Here is an 18,250-nt window from a genome sequence, read left to right on the forward strand (position 1 = left end):
TGGGGATTATTCAACCTAGCCACTCTCCATACTTTTCTGCTATGCTATTAGTCAAGAAGAAAGATGGAAACTGGAGGTTTTGCATTGATTATAAAGAGCTAAATAAGATCACTATCAAAGATAAGTTTCTGATTCCTATAGTGGATGACTTGTTGGATGAATTGCAAGGATCATGTCTGTTTTCTAAAATAGATTTAAGATTTGGTTATCACCAGATAAGGATGAAGGTGGAGGATATTCCAAAGAGAGGGTTTCGAACACATCATGGACATTTTGAATTTAAGTTGATGCCTTTTGGACTGACAAATGCATCTGCCACATTTCAATCTCTGATGAATTCAATATTTCAACAGGATTTGAGGCATTTCATTCTTGTATTTTTTTATGACATTAATCTACAGCAAAAGCTTACCAGAGCATGTGGAACACTTGAGGAAAATATTCACAATTTTGCAGCAGAACTAACTATTTGCCAAGAGGTCTAAGTGCAGCTTTTGCAGATCACAAGTAGAGTATTTGGGGCACGTCATTACTAGAGAAGGTGTTGCTACAGATCCATCCAAGGTGTCTACAATGAAAAATTGGCCTATTCCTACAAATCTCAAGGGGTTGAGGGGTTTTTTAGGATTGACGGGGTACTACAAAAGATTTGTGAAGGACTATGGTACTATTAGTAAACCATTGACTTCTCTACTCAAGAAAAACTCCTTCTAATGGAATGCAGGAGCTGAGAAAGCTTTTGAGATATTAAAATAACCTATGAGTGTTGCTCCAGTGCTTGCAATGCCTAACTACAACAAGTTGTTCACAATTTAAACTGATGCTAGCCATCAGGGCATGGGTGTAGTCCTCACTCAAGACAACAGACCCTTGGCTTATTACAGCGAGTCCTTAGGTCTAAGGCATCTCAAAAAATCAGTTTATGAAAAAGAGTACATGGTTGTTTTAGCAGCTATTGACAAGTGGAGGCACTATGTGCAAGGGAATCATTTTATAATTAAGACGGATCACTTCAGTCTTAAGTATCTAATGGAGCAGAAAGTTACCACTGCAATGCAGCAAAAAGGGTCTCACCAAACCATTAGGGTTAGACTACGAAATCATCTATAGAAAAGGAGTAGAAAACAAGGTGGTTGATGCTCTCTCGAGAATTCCTGAGGAGCAAGGTAAAGTTCATGCCATGATAGGGGTACACCTGAGTGGATGGGAGAAGTAGAGAAGAGTTATGAGGGAGATTATAGTGTTCAAGAACTCTTAACTGCTCTAGCAGTTCACCCTGACAAATACCAGGACTACAAGTTGCAATCAGGAGTGTTGAGGTACAAGGGTAAGGTTTACATTGGCAAGACTACAACCTTAAGACAACAGTTATTGCAGATTATGCACTCTTCTACAATTGGAGGACACTCAGGACAACAAGGTACTCTCAAAAGGTTGCAACTGCATTTCTTTTGGCCTTCTATGAAGAGGGATGTACAAGAATTTGTATCCATCTGTGACATATGTCAACGGTGCAAGGATGAAAATGTTGCACAACCACCTCTAGTCATTCCAACTCAAGCTTGGAGTGATATTAGCTTGGATTTTATTGAAGGGCTACCCAGGTCTCAAGGTAAGGACACTATATTAGTGGTTATTGACAGGTTCACCAAGTATGGGCATTTCATAGCTCTACAACACCCTTATACTACAGTACAGGTGGCAGATGTATTCATCAAGGAGATTTATAAACTACATGGACTGCCTAAAACTATGGTTTCTGACAGAGATAAGATATCCACTAGCCTATTCTGGTAGCATCTATTTAAAAGTGTTGTGACTACATTATGCATGAGCACAGCATATCATCCGAAGCCCGATGGGCAAACTGAAAGGCTTAACAGATGCCTTGAAGGATATCTTAGAGCAATGGTCATGAGCAATCCTAAACAGTGGGTAGCTTGGTTACATTTGGCTGAGTGGTGGTATAATACAAACTATCACACAGTTTTGCATAGCATCCCCTTTCACGCATTATATGGATATGATCCCCCTCAAATACCCATGGGACCTTACACTGACACACCCCTGCAATTAGTGCAAGACTTGATTCACCAAAGGGTGCAGTTTCAACAGGTGCTAAAGGATCATATAGTTCAAGCTCAAGCTAGAATGAAGTGGTATACAGATCAAAGAGAAAGTGAAAGGGAATTACAAGAAGGGGATTGGGTGTACTTGAAACTTCAGTCATACAAACAAACTACAGTACCACTGAAGAGGCATCTGAAGTTAAGTCCCAAGTATTATGGACCCTATAAGGTTCTGTAGAAAATTGGCAAGGTGGCTTACAAACTGTTACTTCCTGCAACTTCCTTAGTTCACCCAGTTTTTCATGTCTCATTGTTAAAGAAAAGGATTGGTCCTGCTATTATACCCCAGCAGCAACTACACTTAGTGGGTACTGATGGGAAAATACTGGTTAGGCCTATGGCTATTTTACAAAGAAAAATGGTGAAGGAAAATAATGTTGTGGCAGTTAAGGTGTTGATACAGTGGGAAAATTTATCCCCTCAGGAGGCTACATGGGAAGATTAGTCCTTCATCAAGGCACAATTTCCTGACTTCATTCAACAGTCAGCATCACATTCTTGAGGACAAGAATGTTTTCATGGAGGGTGGAATGTAGTGATCCAATTAGAGAATTTCAGCTTAATTAAGTGATACGCATTCGTTTGGATGCAATTAATAAAAGTTTATATTAGTTAGTAACCGACGGTGGAGATTAAATGTAGATCAAAGGCCAAGATTTGTCCAAGGAACACATATATACAAAACAATCCAAATGAGAGGGTATTGTGAAAATTGGTATGCACTCAACTCGTGCTATCCCCTCTCTTTCCTTTCCCCTTTCTCCTCTTTTATCCTAAATCTGATCTCATTCCTTCCTTCTCTCTTAATTTCTAATTTCATTCTCTGTGGAATTCAACTCAAATTGGGATTAGCTAGGATTAATTGGACTCGAGCTGATCTTCAAATTGATTACTGTATCAAGTATGAAGATTAACTGAGCTGGATTTGAGCTGAATTATCGAAAGTCGTTGTTGGCTGAGTAGTCGAGTTGGAATTATAGTTCACGATTCAGTTGTAGTTTGAATTATTGTTAACTTGTTCCGAATTTCAGTTATTACTGTTGAGTATTGTTCATTTCTCAACTTTAGTGGAATTTCTCAAATTTTTGGAATTGTGTTTGTCTCTTTGAGTTCATTACAAGAAGTTGAATTAAAAATAAAAAATAATTATAGTTCGCAATAAGTAGTGCAATGCGATCGACTACTAAGTTTTCTTTGTCTTGAGCCGAGGATCTATAGGAAAGAACCTCTCTACCTCACCTGGTACGGACTGCGTACACTCTACTCTTCCCAGAATTCACTATGTGGAAATACACTGAGTATGTTGTTGTTGCAGGTGATAGCTTTACTTTAGGGAAAAAAAAAACAATTGTGATTATAGTTCGCAATAGGTATTGCAAACTACCTACCATTTTATTTTATTTGATTTAGGGTTTGCATGTATTGTGAACCTAAGTTGCGCGGACTTTTGATGTCGCGCCCGTGTCAGATTCTCCAAAAATACACTATTTTTGAAGAATTTGACACGCACTGTTGACATTTTTGAAGAGTTTGAGCAACATAGTTGTGAACAAGCCATTTTTTTAAAGTCTACACCTTTTTATTTGGTGAGAGTAGTTCACAAACATATAAGAAAATATTAATGCTATATAATTTAGTCGGTGAGATTCGTCAATGTGAGGTATAATCCATTTTACATGAAAAAATTAACATGTTTGGTGAGATAAGTTCACGGGTTTACACTATATATTCTACTCAAAAAATGTTGTCGCCTTTTTCAATGAATATTCATACTCAAAGACAACGTTTTTCAGTAAAATATATGGTATGAAAATTTTACATGAAACTAACAAAAGTTAGTGCAAATATATTTGCCCGGGAATTTCTCTCATCAAATATTTTAGTTTTTACATGTAATATGAATTATCTTTTTTTTAGTATGAATATTCTTTAATATGTCTACTCACCAGATCAAAAAGTATAGTAGACTTAAATATAAATATGACTGGTTTGTGATACGTACTGCGAACCCTGAAAAAGATAGTAGTTCACAATAGGTATTGCAAACTATGATCAATTTTTTTAAAAAATAAAATTATCACCAGTAGAAAAAATAAGGGGAAAACTAAGTAGCAGTCGCACTACCTATTGCGAACTACAAATAAGTTTAATCCATTAAGTAATTTTGATATGTTTTACTTAAGCCAATGGTCTGTCGGAAACTTCTCTACTTTCACAAAGTAACGTTAAGGCAGCATACACCCCACTCTCCCCAGACCCCCGACCCCTGTGTATGTTGTTGTTGAGAGCGGGAGAGAAAGCTACCCCATGCAAGATTTTAATGAGAGCTATGTTGCTCTGACTCTCCAAAAAGGTTGCCGCATTCTTCAAATATTCATTACTTTTGGTGTATCCGACACACATCAACATTTTTGAAGAGTCCGAGCGACATAGAATGAGAGAACCACTTTTTTCTCCCTTTTCACAATGAAGAATCAGGACATTCTTCTTCTATCTTTGGGTGTCAAACTGAGTCATTTCATCTAACTCCCAATCAAAAAGATAGTATCATAGGTCAAGGATAAGGAAAATAATCAAATTATCAAGGGTTGTTTGGTATGGGGTATGGGATTAAAAAAATTATCCCATGTATTGGGATATTCCAAGGGACTAGTAATTCCACCATACACCGCCAAAAAAGAGAAGCAATTACAAGTCTCCTATTAATTCCACTATTTGCTCTGTTAGTTGTTTACACCAAAAAAGTAAAGATACAATGCAGTTCCATCTAACTTTGTGAATAGAATTGGACCTATCTTCGAAACATCTACAATTTCTCTCTGACCACACAGACCACCAAATGCATGATGGCACTAATCTCCACCATTTCTTCCGACTTTTACTACCTCCCCTCCTAATCCAGTAGCTCAATAGATCTGAGGTGTGCTCTGGCATGGTCCAGTTGTAGCCTGTTATGTTAAGGAAGAGGTTCCATAGTTGTGTAGTGAATCTGCAATGCAGGAAGAGATGTGTGCTTGTTTCCCCTGTCATATTACACAAGAAACATCTGGGAACTAGCTGTCTTCCTTTCTTCCGAAACACTTTTTGAGTTAAGCATGCTTTCTTAATCACTAACCACGTAAAACAGTTTACCTTGGCGGGGATAATACTTTTCCAGAAGTAATTCCAGTGATATTGATATCCCACCCCAGATACTTCTAGACCTCTTTTATATGCACTACTTACTGTGAAGGCCCCCATCCTTGTTGTGATTCCACAGCAACCTATCTGCCACTGGCGTGATAGTGCTAGGCCCCTCCTAACTTTCCAAGCAAGGTAGCCCCCCTATCCACTTCCCAATCATTTAGCAACCTTCTAAAAGAGATGTCCCAGACCCGTAATGACCAGCAATCGCTCACTTTAGCTTCTGGATTTGCACATATCCGGAAGAGGTCTGGAAATTGATCCTTGAGGGGAAGTTGGTCAATCCATCCATCATGCCAGAAGCTTGTCTTGATTCCATTACCTACCTTATAACTTAGGTTGGCTTCCATCAGTGGCCAAATATTCCTGGTAGTTCTCCACACTATATTTGAACACCCGAGATTGATTTCACCAAACTTTGCCACAATAACTTCTTCCCATAAGGCGCCTTCCTCTTTAGTGTATCTCCATAGCCACTTCATGAGTAAGTTTTCATTTTGCAGCCTCAAATTTCTGACTCACAGCCCCGCTCTCCCTTTGTTCAACAAAACAGTCTTCCAAGTACACTAAACAGTAACCCTTTCCTTCTTTATTTCCTTGCCATAACGTAATAAATCCAGGACTATTAATAGCCCTAACGCAAGATAACATGATCCTGTATTTTATCCTGAGATTATTGTCCCTTAATCCCTCGCACCAAATGACCCCTAATTTTTCAGATTGCAAAACTCACTTGTTAGACAGCTACATATAGTTATCTTTTAGTTAATATTATTGTATAAAAATTAACATATACCCAGAGCAAAGGAGACACTGCTACTGGGAGGGATATAGATGCCTTGTGCACGAGCACCACACGGGCAACTGGAGAGGTTGTGGTACAAGCAGTGATGCTGGCCTTCTCATTCTCATAATCCTTGCCTTTGTTTTACTGCATTCTGCTACAAGCCCTACAACAATCTCCATGTTCTGTATCACTAGAAAATTTACCTTGAAAGGAATTAAATCAAGCCATGGATTAATCCACGTCCTTATCTTCTTCCTGCCGTTTCCACCTACTATCATTAGTTTTAGATTCTGAAACTCTTGCCAGCCCTTACAAATACGATTCATAATTACATAGCAAGACCCCCCAAAACCATATTTAGCTATCACACCATTTTGATATACGACTCAATCCATATAAAGAGACTACAGCCCATATGCATAACTAATGTGGGATTCTAACCCTTGTTTTGTTGTACATAGTCTTATTTACTAAGTTTTAGATCACTATCTCCCTGAAATCTTAATCTAGGAAGGAAAAGGTAAGGAAGTCAAATTGACACATATACGATGAATGTAATCACCGCATTAGTACTTGCAAAGAAACGAAATGTGCAAGAAGAGAGTAATGCAAGTGAGGAATCTACCCATTGTGGCGCTATAAAGGAGTTGTGAGAGAAGAGGATTCAAATTTCCAGGAGAAGCACCACAAACTGCAGTCATTTAGTATTTTTGTTAACCTTTAAATTCTCAGAAGTGACCTTTACTTGATTGTTATATAATCTGTTTATATACTGCTCATAATGTTAGATTAGTACATTTTTACTGACACTTGAGAGTGGGATCTGAAGTCTCTTCTTAGAATTTTTATCCATTCTGATGGGTATATCATGAAAAAAGCAAGCCATTTGCACCAGGCGCACTACGCTTTCCCTTACCCAGATGTTCGCCTTTCTAAGTCAAATAATGGTAATGCTTCCTTCCATTTCAGATCCATACCTCTCAGTAGAATAAGATTCTTATTTGCTTCACCTAGCAGTAAATAAAGCCACCCTTATGTTATTCTCCCAGGTTAGTGCTGCCCTCCCTCTGGGTTCTCCAACTTAGCAGCAGTATCTGGAGTTGCACACTTATATGTGAGGTTGCTTTCTTCTGTCATCGCAATCATTAACATAATATGGTAAATCCCACTCCCTAAACGCCCCTTATCCGGCCCACTTTGTTCCTTTAACATAAAACTTGTTTGGATAATGCTTTGTTCTTTTAACATAAAACCTGTTTGGATTATGCTCCTACCTTGCCTTAAATTATGTTTTGGGGGAAGTTTTAATTTCCATGGAGTCATCAGTTCATTTCTGCCTGCTTCAGCATAATCAACATCAAACCACAAGAAACCTAATAGTGAATCAGCAGATAAATTGCACCCAAGCGTGTGGCCTAGTGGTTCAATGAAGTTGGGATGAGCACCATGAGGTCTCAGGTTCAATTCTCCCAGCAGAGACAAACACTAGGTGTTTTCTTCCCATCTGTTCTAGCCTTGGTGGACAAAGTTACCCGGTACCTGTTGCTGGTGGAAGGTGGCAAGTATCCCGTGGATTTAGTCGAGGTGCACGCAAGCTGGCCCGGACACCACGGTTATTAAAAAAAAAAAAAAACAGCAGCTAAATGCGATCTAAGAAATTTCAGATGATTCTCCATGAGACCCGCCAAAAAAGAGTGGGACGTGCGAAAAATAGGCAAAATAATTACTAATTTTCTATCTAAGCCAAGTTAACACCCAACTAAGTACTAATATACACATACCAGAAGATGATAAGCAAAATAACAACATAAACCAGAATTTATTCCCTCCGACTTACCCTAAACAAGTGTGAGGCAAATGCATTCCTAATCTTTCTTCTCTCAATGCAATCACTAACATAATTTTCTACCATTTTCTTCTTCTTCTTCCCCAAATTGCTCCTTTAACATGAAATTCACTTGGGTTATGCTCCTATATTGTATTTATTTTTTGCGGGAGGCTTTCCATCCTTAATTTCCATACAACGACAATATAGCCCGTGTAATCCCACAAGTGGGATCTGGGAAGGTAGAGTTGTATGCCTACCTTAGCCCTACCTCGTAGAGATAGAGCGGCCAAAAAAATTTCCAATAGACCCTCAGCTTAGAAACCCAAAAAAGCAGCAATTTGAAAAAGGAAATACAGAAGCAAAACAGTAACACAATGAAATAATGCGAAACGGAATGCAGTACAAGAACAATAACAACAACGAAATAAACCGATAACCTTCCCTACTTTCCATGCATTCAACAATTCATTCAGCATAATGAACATTAACCATAAGACATCAATATAAATACAGAATCAGCAGCTAATGCTATTTAAAATTTTTCATATGATTCTACATGAGATCGAAAGATGCTAACCGGAAATGTAACAACTAGGGAAACTCCTTCTAAATTTCTATCTTCGGCAACTTAACATCAGATTCATATGTACATACGAGTTGCGACTATAAGATGCTAAACAGAACAAAAGCATAAGCAACATAAACCCCGGAACTCATTCTCTCTGACTTACCCTAAACAAGTGCGCTGCAAGAGCGTCTCTAACCTCCTTCCCACTTTCATCATCCTCTCCGTCAAACACCGGAAACTCTTCACATCTCGGATACTCCTTGGTTTCATCTGTCACAGCTTCACTACACTTGATAAGAAAATTATGCAGCAAACAACATGTCACAATCACAAACGGAAACGCCTCAACACATTGCTCATTCCATTTCTTAGCTAAAAGCTTCCACTTTTCCCTAACTCTCCCAAAGGCCTTCCCCACCAACTCCATCCCTTTTCTATGCACTGAATTAAACGCCATTTCCGCCCCATCTTCCTCGCTCAATCCTTTATAAGGTGTAAGAACCCATGGTAAAATTGGGAAACAAGAATCACCAAGAATGTACTGAGGTATCAAGTTTCCATCATTTAACTCGAAGGCCGAACCATTCAAGTACTCTTTCGATTCCTCAACACCTAAATAAAGCTTAGATTTTTGCAAAACTGTTTCCGGCCTCATACTACCTGGCCAGCCAGCTGATACATCCAAGAACCTACCTTCACTATCAACCAAACCTTGAACTAACAAAACCCCATTTTCACCTATCAAATCACCACCCAATTCAAACTTCTCAATCCCCAAAACCCCACAACAATTAGGCAAAGAAATCCAACCAAACCCCACAATTACCCTATTAATATCACTCTTCAGCTCAAACAAATGCCCAAGATTCTCATTAACAGCTTTACAAACCGTATAAAAAACTCTACAAGCCGTAGATGTATCAACCCCAAACCTCCTCGAAACAGCAGAAAAAGTCCCACCATGAGCAAGCCGATAAAGGGTCAAAGCAAGAGCGTAATTCGGACTCAACGAAATCGAACAAAGCGAAGGAGTCAGCAGACGAAGCAGAAGAGTGAAGGACGACTCCCTCACATTGAAACTTTCAGCCCAAAGGGTGTCCGAATCCGCCGCCAGAAACCGCTCAAACCAACAAACGTCGGCGCGTGAGGAATTTAAAGCGGCGCGTGAAGAGCGTGGAGGTGGAGGGGGGAGGGAGAGGAGGGAGAAGATGTTGGAAATGGAAGTGGAAGTTGAGGAGATGAGGGATTCGAGGGAGAGGGATTGGTGAGGGAGGAGGTGAAGGTCATGGTTAAGGAGAAAAGTGTGGGCGGAGGAGATGGCGCAGATGAGCTGTGGGATGTGTTTGGTGATGTGTTGGTGGCGGAGGTGGAGGGTGGCTTTGAATTTCTTGGTGAATTTGGTGATTTTTCTGGTGACTCTTGGTGTTGTTTTCTTCTTCTTCTTTCTTCCTCTCTTTCTGCCTGCTGTGGCCATTGGTGAAGTGTGTGTTTCGTGGTGTTGGGGTTTATTTACGTTTGAGTTCTTTAGATCTATCTACTGGAACACAAGCTAACAATGAGTCGTTTGTAGCGACAGAGTTGAAATTTTTACTGAGTAAGTTCAGAATAAATATATAATTTATCAAAAGAAATTTAATATCTATCATGTATACATAAAAAAGGATTTGGATGAAACCCTTGTCGAAAGGTGATAGCGTCTTAATCATTTGATACACCAAATAAGAAAAACAATTCGAGAATAAAGTTTGAGTTAATTTTATTACATATTTGGTATGATATGAGGTACCCTCCCTTTCTTTTTTTTTTTTTATATACTAGTCAAGCGTATGTGTTTTGTGAATAACGATAATAAGTATATATAAAAGAATAAAATACTATCATTTATATCAAATAATGTATTTGATCCACCTTTAAATTCATACTATTATGAATCAAATCTATTTAAAGTCACATAAGGCTAATTTTTTTAATAGAAAAAAACTTACCTTTCAAAAGATCTTTCTTTTATCTCTTTTCATACCACCCACATCAAGGCAAGTAAAATCATATTTTATATCATGTGTTTTCTCATCCAAAACTAATAATTATAAATTATGAAATAAATACATGAACAAAAAAATAAAAAAGAAAAGAGATATGTTGAACTATCAATTATGTAATATTATACTTTAAAAGGAAAAATATGTTTTAGAGTTTTTGTAATACCCCGTATTAGTCTTAGCTCAGTTCAGGCCCTAATATATGCAAAAGAGGTTTAGAACCTGAAAATTTGTCTTAGTGTTGGACACTTAGTGTTATTTTTGGCCTCTTAACTTTCCTATCTCGAGACATAGATTTCTAAATTAATTCATGTTCAGGGGGTATAAGGAGCATGTCTCGATAAGTTTTGAATTTTTCGAATGAGATTTGGATTACGTTTGGATTTTGAAAACAGTAAGTCACCGCGATTGTGATGCATCGCGGTGGAATAGTGGTGGAGGCCTTGGTGCGTTGCGGTGAGGTCCCAATCGGTGTTTCAGTTACGAATTTTAATTCTAGAAGGGCAATTTCGTCTTTTCCCATCACCCCAATCTGTAAAAACACGAAATTTAAAGCCCAAAAAGCGTATTTGGTCATCTTTTACACAAAATCTCTCAAAAGAAAACCCCTCTCTCAGGAACAAACCCTAGCCCCTTCAAGATTCAAGCTCAAGCTTCAAGAAATCACCACGAACTTCCGTAAATTCTTCAATTAAGGTATGTTAGATGTTCATCCTTGGATCCTTTTTACTCATGGAGTCCAAGTATCCGTTTTCAAGTTTAAAATCATGTCTTTACATGTTAGCATGAATTATATTCATGAACTCCCATAAATTTCGGGCTTATACCATGTTTACATGTGTTTCGTTGAAATTAGCCCTTGACATGTTTGAAGGATGACAACTCCATGTTAATCCTTAACCCATGCATAATTTTAGTATTTAAGTTATGTTATTATCCCATGAATTAAACTAATCTCATGCTTAAATCCGTGAATTTCAAGTGTTTGATGAAATGTCCTAAATAATTTGGATTTGGAACAATGACTGCTTCTTATGATTTTCGAAGCTTCAGTATGATTTTATTGTTATTGTCATTGAGTCCTGACGGTTATGATTACCCGAAAACTTAGTTGTTTACATAGTTTAAGTATTTGTAGAACGATCTTAAATAAACTATAAGCATTATCCTTCAATCAGTTAGTATGATGAGTTGTTGGTTCAGTCATGATTTGATTAGTTTTAAGAATCAGTGTCTTCAGTTGGGAGTAACACTTAGCAGCGAGTGAACTTAGGGATGGCGTCTCCCCCGTCAGTTAGGCATAAGGCATTAGTAGCAGTCCCTAGGTTCCAGACCTACGGCGCCACTATAGACTTTGAGGGTCCCCTGTCAGTTAGGCATGACACCCTCGTCCTTCGGGACATCAGATAGTGGATTCACACGGCTAGTGTTAGTACCCGTGGCACGATACTGACACCCTTCTAACTGGGGTTACAGGTTGGACTCTGATAATATATTGGGGCATATTGGTTATAGATAGCTCCCACAGTTTCAGTTTAGTCTTCAGTGTAATTCAGTTCAAGTTTGTATTGACCATAGTATACAGTTATCCAGTTACCAGATTTCAGTGATTTCAATTTTATGGACTATTTCAGTATCATGTTATATACTTGGCTATGCATTCTCAGATTTTACAGCTTTCATGCATACTACGCATCAATTATCTCATGCTATTCATTCAAACAACTATTATTCATGTACATGAGCCCATGCATATCAGCCTAACCTCATTTAGCAGACCATTACATTCAAAGTACTGACCGCATACTCATTTCTTGCGCTATAATGTCTCATATCATAGGTTCGGACGCTCAGATTCCCCGATCGCACTTAGACATTCCAGCACATCAGCAACACTAGCAATGGTGACTCCTCATATTTCGAGGGCTGATTATGTTTATTTCAGTAATTCAGTTCAGTAGTCAACCGGAGTTAGTTGGGGACTTGTTCCATCAACTCCACAATTAGTTAGTTAGAGGCTTTAAGATATTTTCAGACAGTTAGTTAGTTTTTCAGTTGTTATGGATAGTCTTTATAGTATTGTTTTCATATAGTTGTTTTAGACTTAAAAGTTTCCGTGATGTCTTAGTAATTTTAAGACCCTATAGCATATTCAAATATTTCGCTCATGTGTATCTTTTATTATCAGTTTTATTCAGTGCTCACAGCAGGTAGTTCATGGGTTAACTTGTGGTCACTTGTGACCGTAAGCACCTTGTGGCGTCCAGAGTGTACTCTCGAGACATTACAATTGTGATGATGACTCATGACACTAAAACATAAATCAAGCGATGCAAATTATTCCTAGCGTTCATCTCTAAGAACCTAACGGAAGATTGAAATCGATTATAAATTTGAGTAGCTAACTCATGAAATCTCTAATCCCATTTTGTTTTATCTTCTAGCCAACTAATGACTTTGTTTAGTACTTATTTGACACTATGATTTATTTGTTATCATGAAAAATCACAATTTTCACTTTATTTTTCTCTCAATAATTTTTTTATGTAAATATGATTTTGATAGAAGAGTATTAACTTGAATTACACCTCAATAAGAAATAAAGTTAACATGAATAAGAAATAAAATTTAGAACAGAAAAAATATACCTTAAATTCACTCGTAATCGACATAAAGTCTCGTTTGCACGTTTCACGTAAATCTTTCTTCATTTGAACAAATATATCAAAAATCAATCAATAATGATTCATTTACGAAGGTACATATAAATAATTTAAAATTATGAAAAAAGGGCAAAAAGTTCAAATCACTTTTCTAAAAGTCTTCACACCTTTAATATATTATAGATATAGATATGAATGTTTCATTTTTCGAGAGTTAGAGAAAACAAACTTTGACCAATATTTGAAGAGTATTTCTTAATCATACTGCAACAATAACATATCAGTGTATTCCTATCAAGTGGAGTCTGGGAAGGATAAAGTGTACACAGTTTATAGCACTACAGGTTGTTTCCGATAAACTCCCAACTCAGGACAGATAACAGTATCTATATCAATAATCTATAATATATTAAAAGTGTGAAGACCCTTACAAAAGTGATTTGAACTTTTTGTCGTTCCTTAAAATACTTTGTAATAGACAAAATCATTTTTTTGCTATTTTCTAATAATTTTTAAAATTTAAAAATTCGTTAAAATTTAGTTATTAAACCTTCCTTATTTGAGTTATATACCTAAAATTTACGATTCTTTTGGAAAAATATTTTACCAACATCGGTCAAGTTTTTCAAGAAATTTTACCAAAATTAAATGCGTATGGACATAGTGGAAAAAGAAGAAAAAATACTCTTTTAATAAATAACCCCCCCCCACCCCCACCCCCACCCCTTTAACTATATGTAATCTTCCACTTTTTAAAATATATAAAATAGTTACTATTTTATATTTTTAAATCAATTAAAATACTACCTTATATAATTATTTTCTTATTTAAAAGAAGTAAAACTTCTAATATTTAGTACACTTCTAAATCAAATAAAATACTACCTTATATAATTCTATTTAAATAACTTTTTGTGAACAAAGATTTAGCTCTCAATAATAATACACTACACTTTTTTTTCTTGTTCATTTGCTTTTTAATTTGGTTTTGATTCAACTTATTTTTCTTCCTTTTGCATACAATTAGTTCTAATATTTTTTGTGTCCTTTCAGCTGAAAATTTTGATCGAAAAAAAGAAGAAGAATTATGTGACATTGTCAAGGAATGAAGTGGATCAGATGATGATAATCAATTGCTATATTGGCTAAAAATCAAAGATTATGCTTTTAATTATAATTCGTAGGAATTGTATACGATACTCAATTGATTATATGTATGTTCTTATTTGCTTTGGACCTAAAGTTCTTCTTCTTCTTTCTCCATGAATTACGAACAGAAGAAGAAAAATTAATTTTTGAAAAAAAAGGCGAAGAAAAGACTATTATTGCTATGTCCAAAGAATCACACTTACAAATTGATAATTTTTGTTTCTGCGAATTTCTTAACTTTGTTTTCTATAATTTTCATTGTCATCTATATATTGTAAGTAGTTGTGGGGTCTCATTTTGATTTGTGTTCAATATGATAACATGCTTTATGATTGACATTTAAATTATTTGTAATACTTAGCTAAAGTTATATTTATTTTATTTTTAAAATTATTTAATAAAATATTCCAGTTATTCCTTATTGATTTAAGTAATAACATAATTTGTAAGAGGACTTCAATGAGTAGTAAATGTATACAAAAATAAAAAATTATTGTGTGTACATACCTACATGTACAATATAAATATATTTATAATTACTTAATCCTATTTCTACTAGAGAATTAATAGTTTCTAGGCAATAATTTTAAATAATTTTTGAAGATAAATTGAATTAGATTAACTTAATATTTTAAAATTATAATTATAATATTTAAAAACTATAAGACAAGTATTATTAGTCACACTTTTACTCATGTTAATATGATAAAAAGGTATATTTTTAGCTATTGTTTCTAGTTAACACAATTTAAATCTTAAAAATGGAAAGAAAATAACAAAAACCTAAAAAATTGAGTTCTATTTATGTAAATTTGGTTATTATATAAATCGAAGTGTCTATTAAATAGTGGCGGACCCAAAATTTAAAAATTGTGGGCGCTTTAAAAAATAAAGCATATAAAATTAAAAATAAATATTGCTACAGAGATTTGAACACACACCACTGGCATGGAAGGAACTTTAAGAATCCGCCTAAAGCCACAACACTCAACCATATTTTTGTTCTCTGAGTGTTTTTTTATTCATTATTTCATTTTTTCGATATTTTTTATATAATTATACCTAATCTACGTCGAGTTTAGTGGGTGTCAGAGCACCCCAAAATAACACATGGGTCCGTCCCTGCTATTAAATAATTTTAACTAAAATTAGGAGTATTCATACATGTGCAAAACACGTATACTAAACTAGTAACAAATAAAAAATATAAAAATAAACAACAAAATAAAATAATACACCGCTAGATAGTAAAAAAATTCTTAACCGAAAAATGAAAACCCCAAACATTTGAAGAGCATTTCTTAATCATACGGGAAAAGGGATATTTGCAACTTATACTACTTTTCAGATTTTGAATATCCATATTTAATTTCAAAATATTAAATAAATCTAATTTACTTTAGACTTGAAAATTAGTTAAATTGACTCTCGAAAAATAAAAAATGTATATTAAAAGGAATGGAAGGAGTATTAATTAATTAATTAATTTTAAAATTGTTTTACTTCATCATTTGTTCTATCTCATATAAAAAATGAGATAAAATAATTTCATAAAATATCCGAACTCATGAAATATTCCTAATTATCTCATCCATTTCGTTGTACCACACGATCCATCTCTATGTGCCTGCGAAGAAAATTGGGTTTGGTATTGTTGGGGGTTTATGTTGAGCAAAAGATATACTCCTTAGATCAATCTAGTGGAGCCTAAGCTAATAAAGAAATTGTCATTAGCAATTTTTGTTCGTTAAATCTTCTTTTTCTTTAATTTTGTTGATAGCATTTTTTAGAAGTTAAGTCTTGAGCAATAGTAAAATGATTTTCGTGTGATTTATAAGAGGTTATACGATTAATTTGTGAATTAAGGTGAGTTTTGGTTGACAACATTGATATTTTTGAAGCAATGATGAAGTTGTCTTCGTATGAAATGTGAAAATAGTCATTAATGTTTAAAATAGCCAATAGGTTAGACTGTCTGTATCATACCTCTTGAGATGCATCATTTCACCATATCCTGTTAATCTAGAATGATTACCCTGATAAATATTCACAAATTTATAAAATGTTTAACCATTCTACTGTTTAGACTTCATGTGTTGTATTAAGTTTATTCTTATTCTATATTTAAAGTTGATGTATATGTCTAAAGATAGTTTGAATACGACATATTTTTGGCTAAGCCAACTACATAGGCAAGAATACGTAATCGATAAGTAATAATACGATAAATATAATATTATGATTAGTTATTTACTAAATCAAATTACTATTACTTATCTGTCAAGTTATTATAAGAATTGATTACAAGGAAGAAAATTATTATGACACTATAAAATAAGCAAATTACTATATATATATTTGTTTTCATTCAAAATCATTCTTTACGGTCAAAATTTCGCTCAGGCAAGAATTAGTTTGATCAAAATCGAAGTTTTGTGATCAATATTATATTATTTTTTGTATAGTTTACAGGTCGTAGATGAATGTCAGTTGGCTTTGAAAAATTTCTTATATAAAAGTTATGTTTAATTGTATTGTTTTGATATATTTATTATCTTATTGTTTTATTTTAATTTGCAGATGTTAGATGAATGTGGGTCGGCTTTGAATTTTTTTTTAGGTAAAGGTTAGGTTTAGTTGTATTATCGTAATATCTCTATTAGTTTGTTATTTTGTGGTAGTTTACAATTCGTAGATGAATTTCGATCGGCTTTGAAAAATTTTTGTGTATAAAATTTAAGTTCAATTGTATTGTTTTGATATCACTTTTATCGTATTATTTTGTTGCAGTTTACAGATGATAAATAAATGTTGTTCGACTTTGAGAATTTTTTTTATGTAAAGGTTAGGTTTAGTTATATTATTTTGATATCTCTATTATCGTATTATTTTGTTATTGTTTACAGGTGGCAGATGAGTGTCGAACGACTTTGAGAAAATTTTTGTGTGTAAAGATTAAATTTAATTGTATTATTTTGATGTCTCTATCATTGTATTGTTTTGTTGCAATTTACAGATAGTAGATGAATGTCGATCGACTTTTAAAAATATTTTTGGTAAATATTAGGTTTAATAAATAAATTCTCCATCTTTACATACTCAAAAGATATTAAATTTAATTATTATATTCATCTTTATTATTTAAACAAAAATTCTATTTAGCGTAATGTTTGAACTCATGAAAGTGAGGTACACGCGCAAGGCGCGTACACCTAAACTAGTTATCTTAAACGTAAATTCGTTTCTTCAGTCTTAGGTTCAAGAACTTATCCGATTTAATATTATGTGCAAGGTTGAACTTCCATTCTCCTGCTCTCTGCTCTGTTAGGATCGAAATAATCAGATGTCATCCGAAAGCTAATAAAACAAACTTCAAAATATCATGAATAAGCAGACAAGCAAGAAATATATCAAAAAAGACACAACGTGGTTCAGTCAACCAATCTACATCCAGAAAAGGAGATGGACAATCCACTATATTAAAGAGAGTACAAAATACCGAGAGAAATAATCTCACATAATTCATCCATGATAAAAAAAAAAATTCACACAAGTGACACTGTAATACTCATGTCTCACAAATTCTCTCTCTAACAATACTTTCAAAGCTCTTAGGACTATATTGTGGATGCTTCGTTAGAAGAATGAATCTTTATTTATAGAGTATTGAAATTTAAAGATGTATTTGACTCATTTTAGCTCCACATCACTTCATTTATCAAAAATCAGGTCCTATATAACAAAACACAATATATTAAGCATATGGTGAATCAATTCAAACCCAAATTTATGCATTTTCATCTTGTTTTAAAATTGTAGCTCAGATTTGTAAAAAAAAAAATTGTAATATTGGAGAGAATTTTGTAGTCCCTCAAAATAAGATTAGAAACAGGGATATTCAGGA

At 34.7% G+C, this 18,250-nt stretch overlaps 1 protein-coding gene across 1 annotated transcript; it reads left to right on the plus strand.

Moving 5' to 3' along the window:
* The first annotated feature begins 1,203 nt into the window (after positions 1-1,203).
* Positions 1,204-2,574, plus strand: LOC107876371. Its single transcript, XM_016723312.1, has 3 exons — positions 1,204-1,612; positions 1,841-2,298; positions 2,389-2,574. The coding sequence occupies exons 1-3, from the start codon at positions 1,204-1,206 to the stop codon at positions 2,572-2,574; spliced, it is 1,053 nt and encodes a 350-aa protein (XP_016578798.1).
* The last annotated feature ends 15,676 nt before the right edge of the window (positions 2,575-18,250 follow it).

Source organism: Capsicum annuum, chromosome 7 (genome assembly GCF_002878395.1).
Source record: "Capsicum annuum cultivar UCD-10X-F1 chromosome 7, UCD10Xv1.1, whole genome shotgun sequence".
Classification (NCBI taxonomy): domain Eukaryota; kingdom Viridiplantae; phylum Streptophyta; class Magnoliopsida; order Solanales; family Solanaceae; genus Capsicum; species Capsicum annuum.

Bases quoted from the DNA above. Each gene is read 5' to 3' on its own strand.
- LOC107876371 (XM_016723312.1), top strand. From the start codon at position 1,204: ATGGGAGAAGTAGAGAAGAGTTATGAGGGAGATTATAGTGTTCAAGAA. The intron at 1,613-1,840 runs GTAAGGACACTA...GCATGAGCACAG, and splicing joins AGGGCTACCCAGGTCTCAAG to CATATCATCCGAAGCCCGAT. The intron at 2,299-2,388 runs GTTCTGTAGAAA...TCATTGTTAAAG, and splicing joins AGTATTATGGACCCTATAAG to AAAAGGATTGGTCCTGCTAT.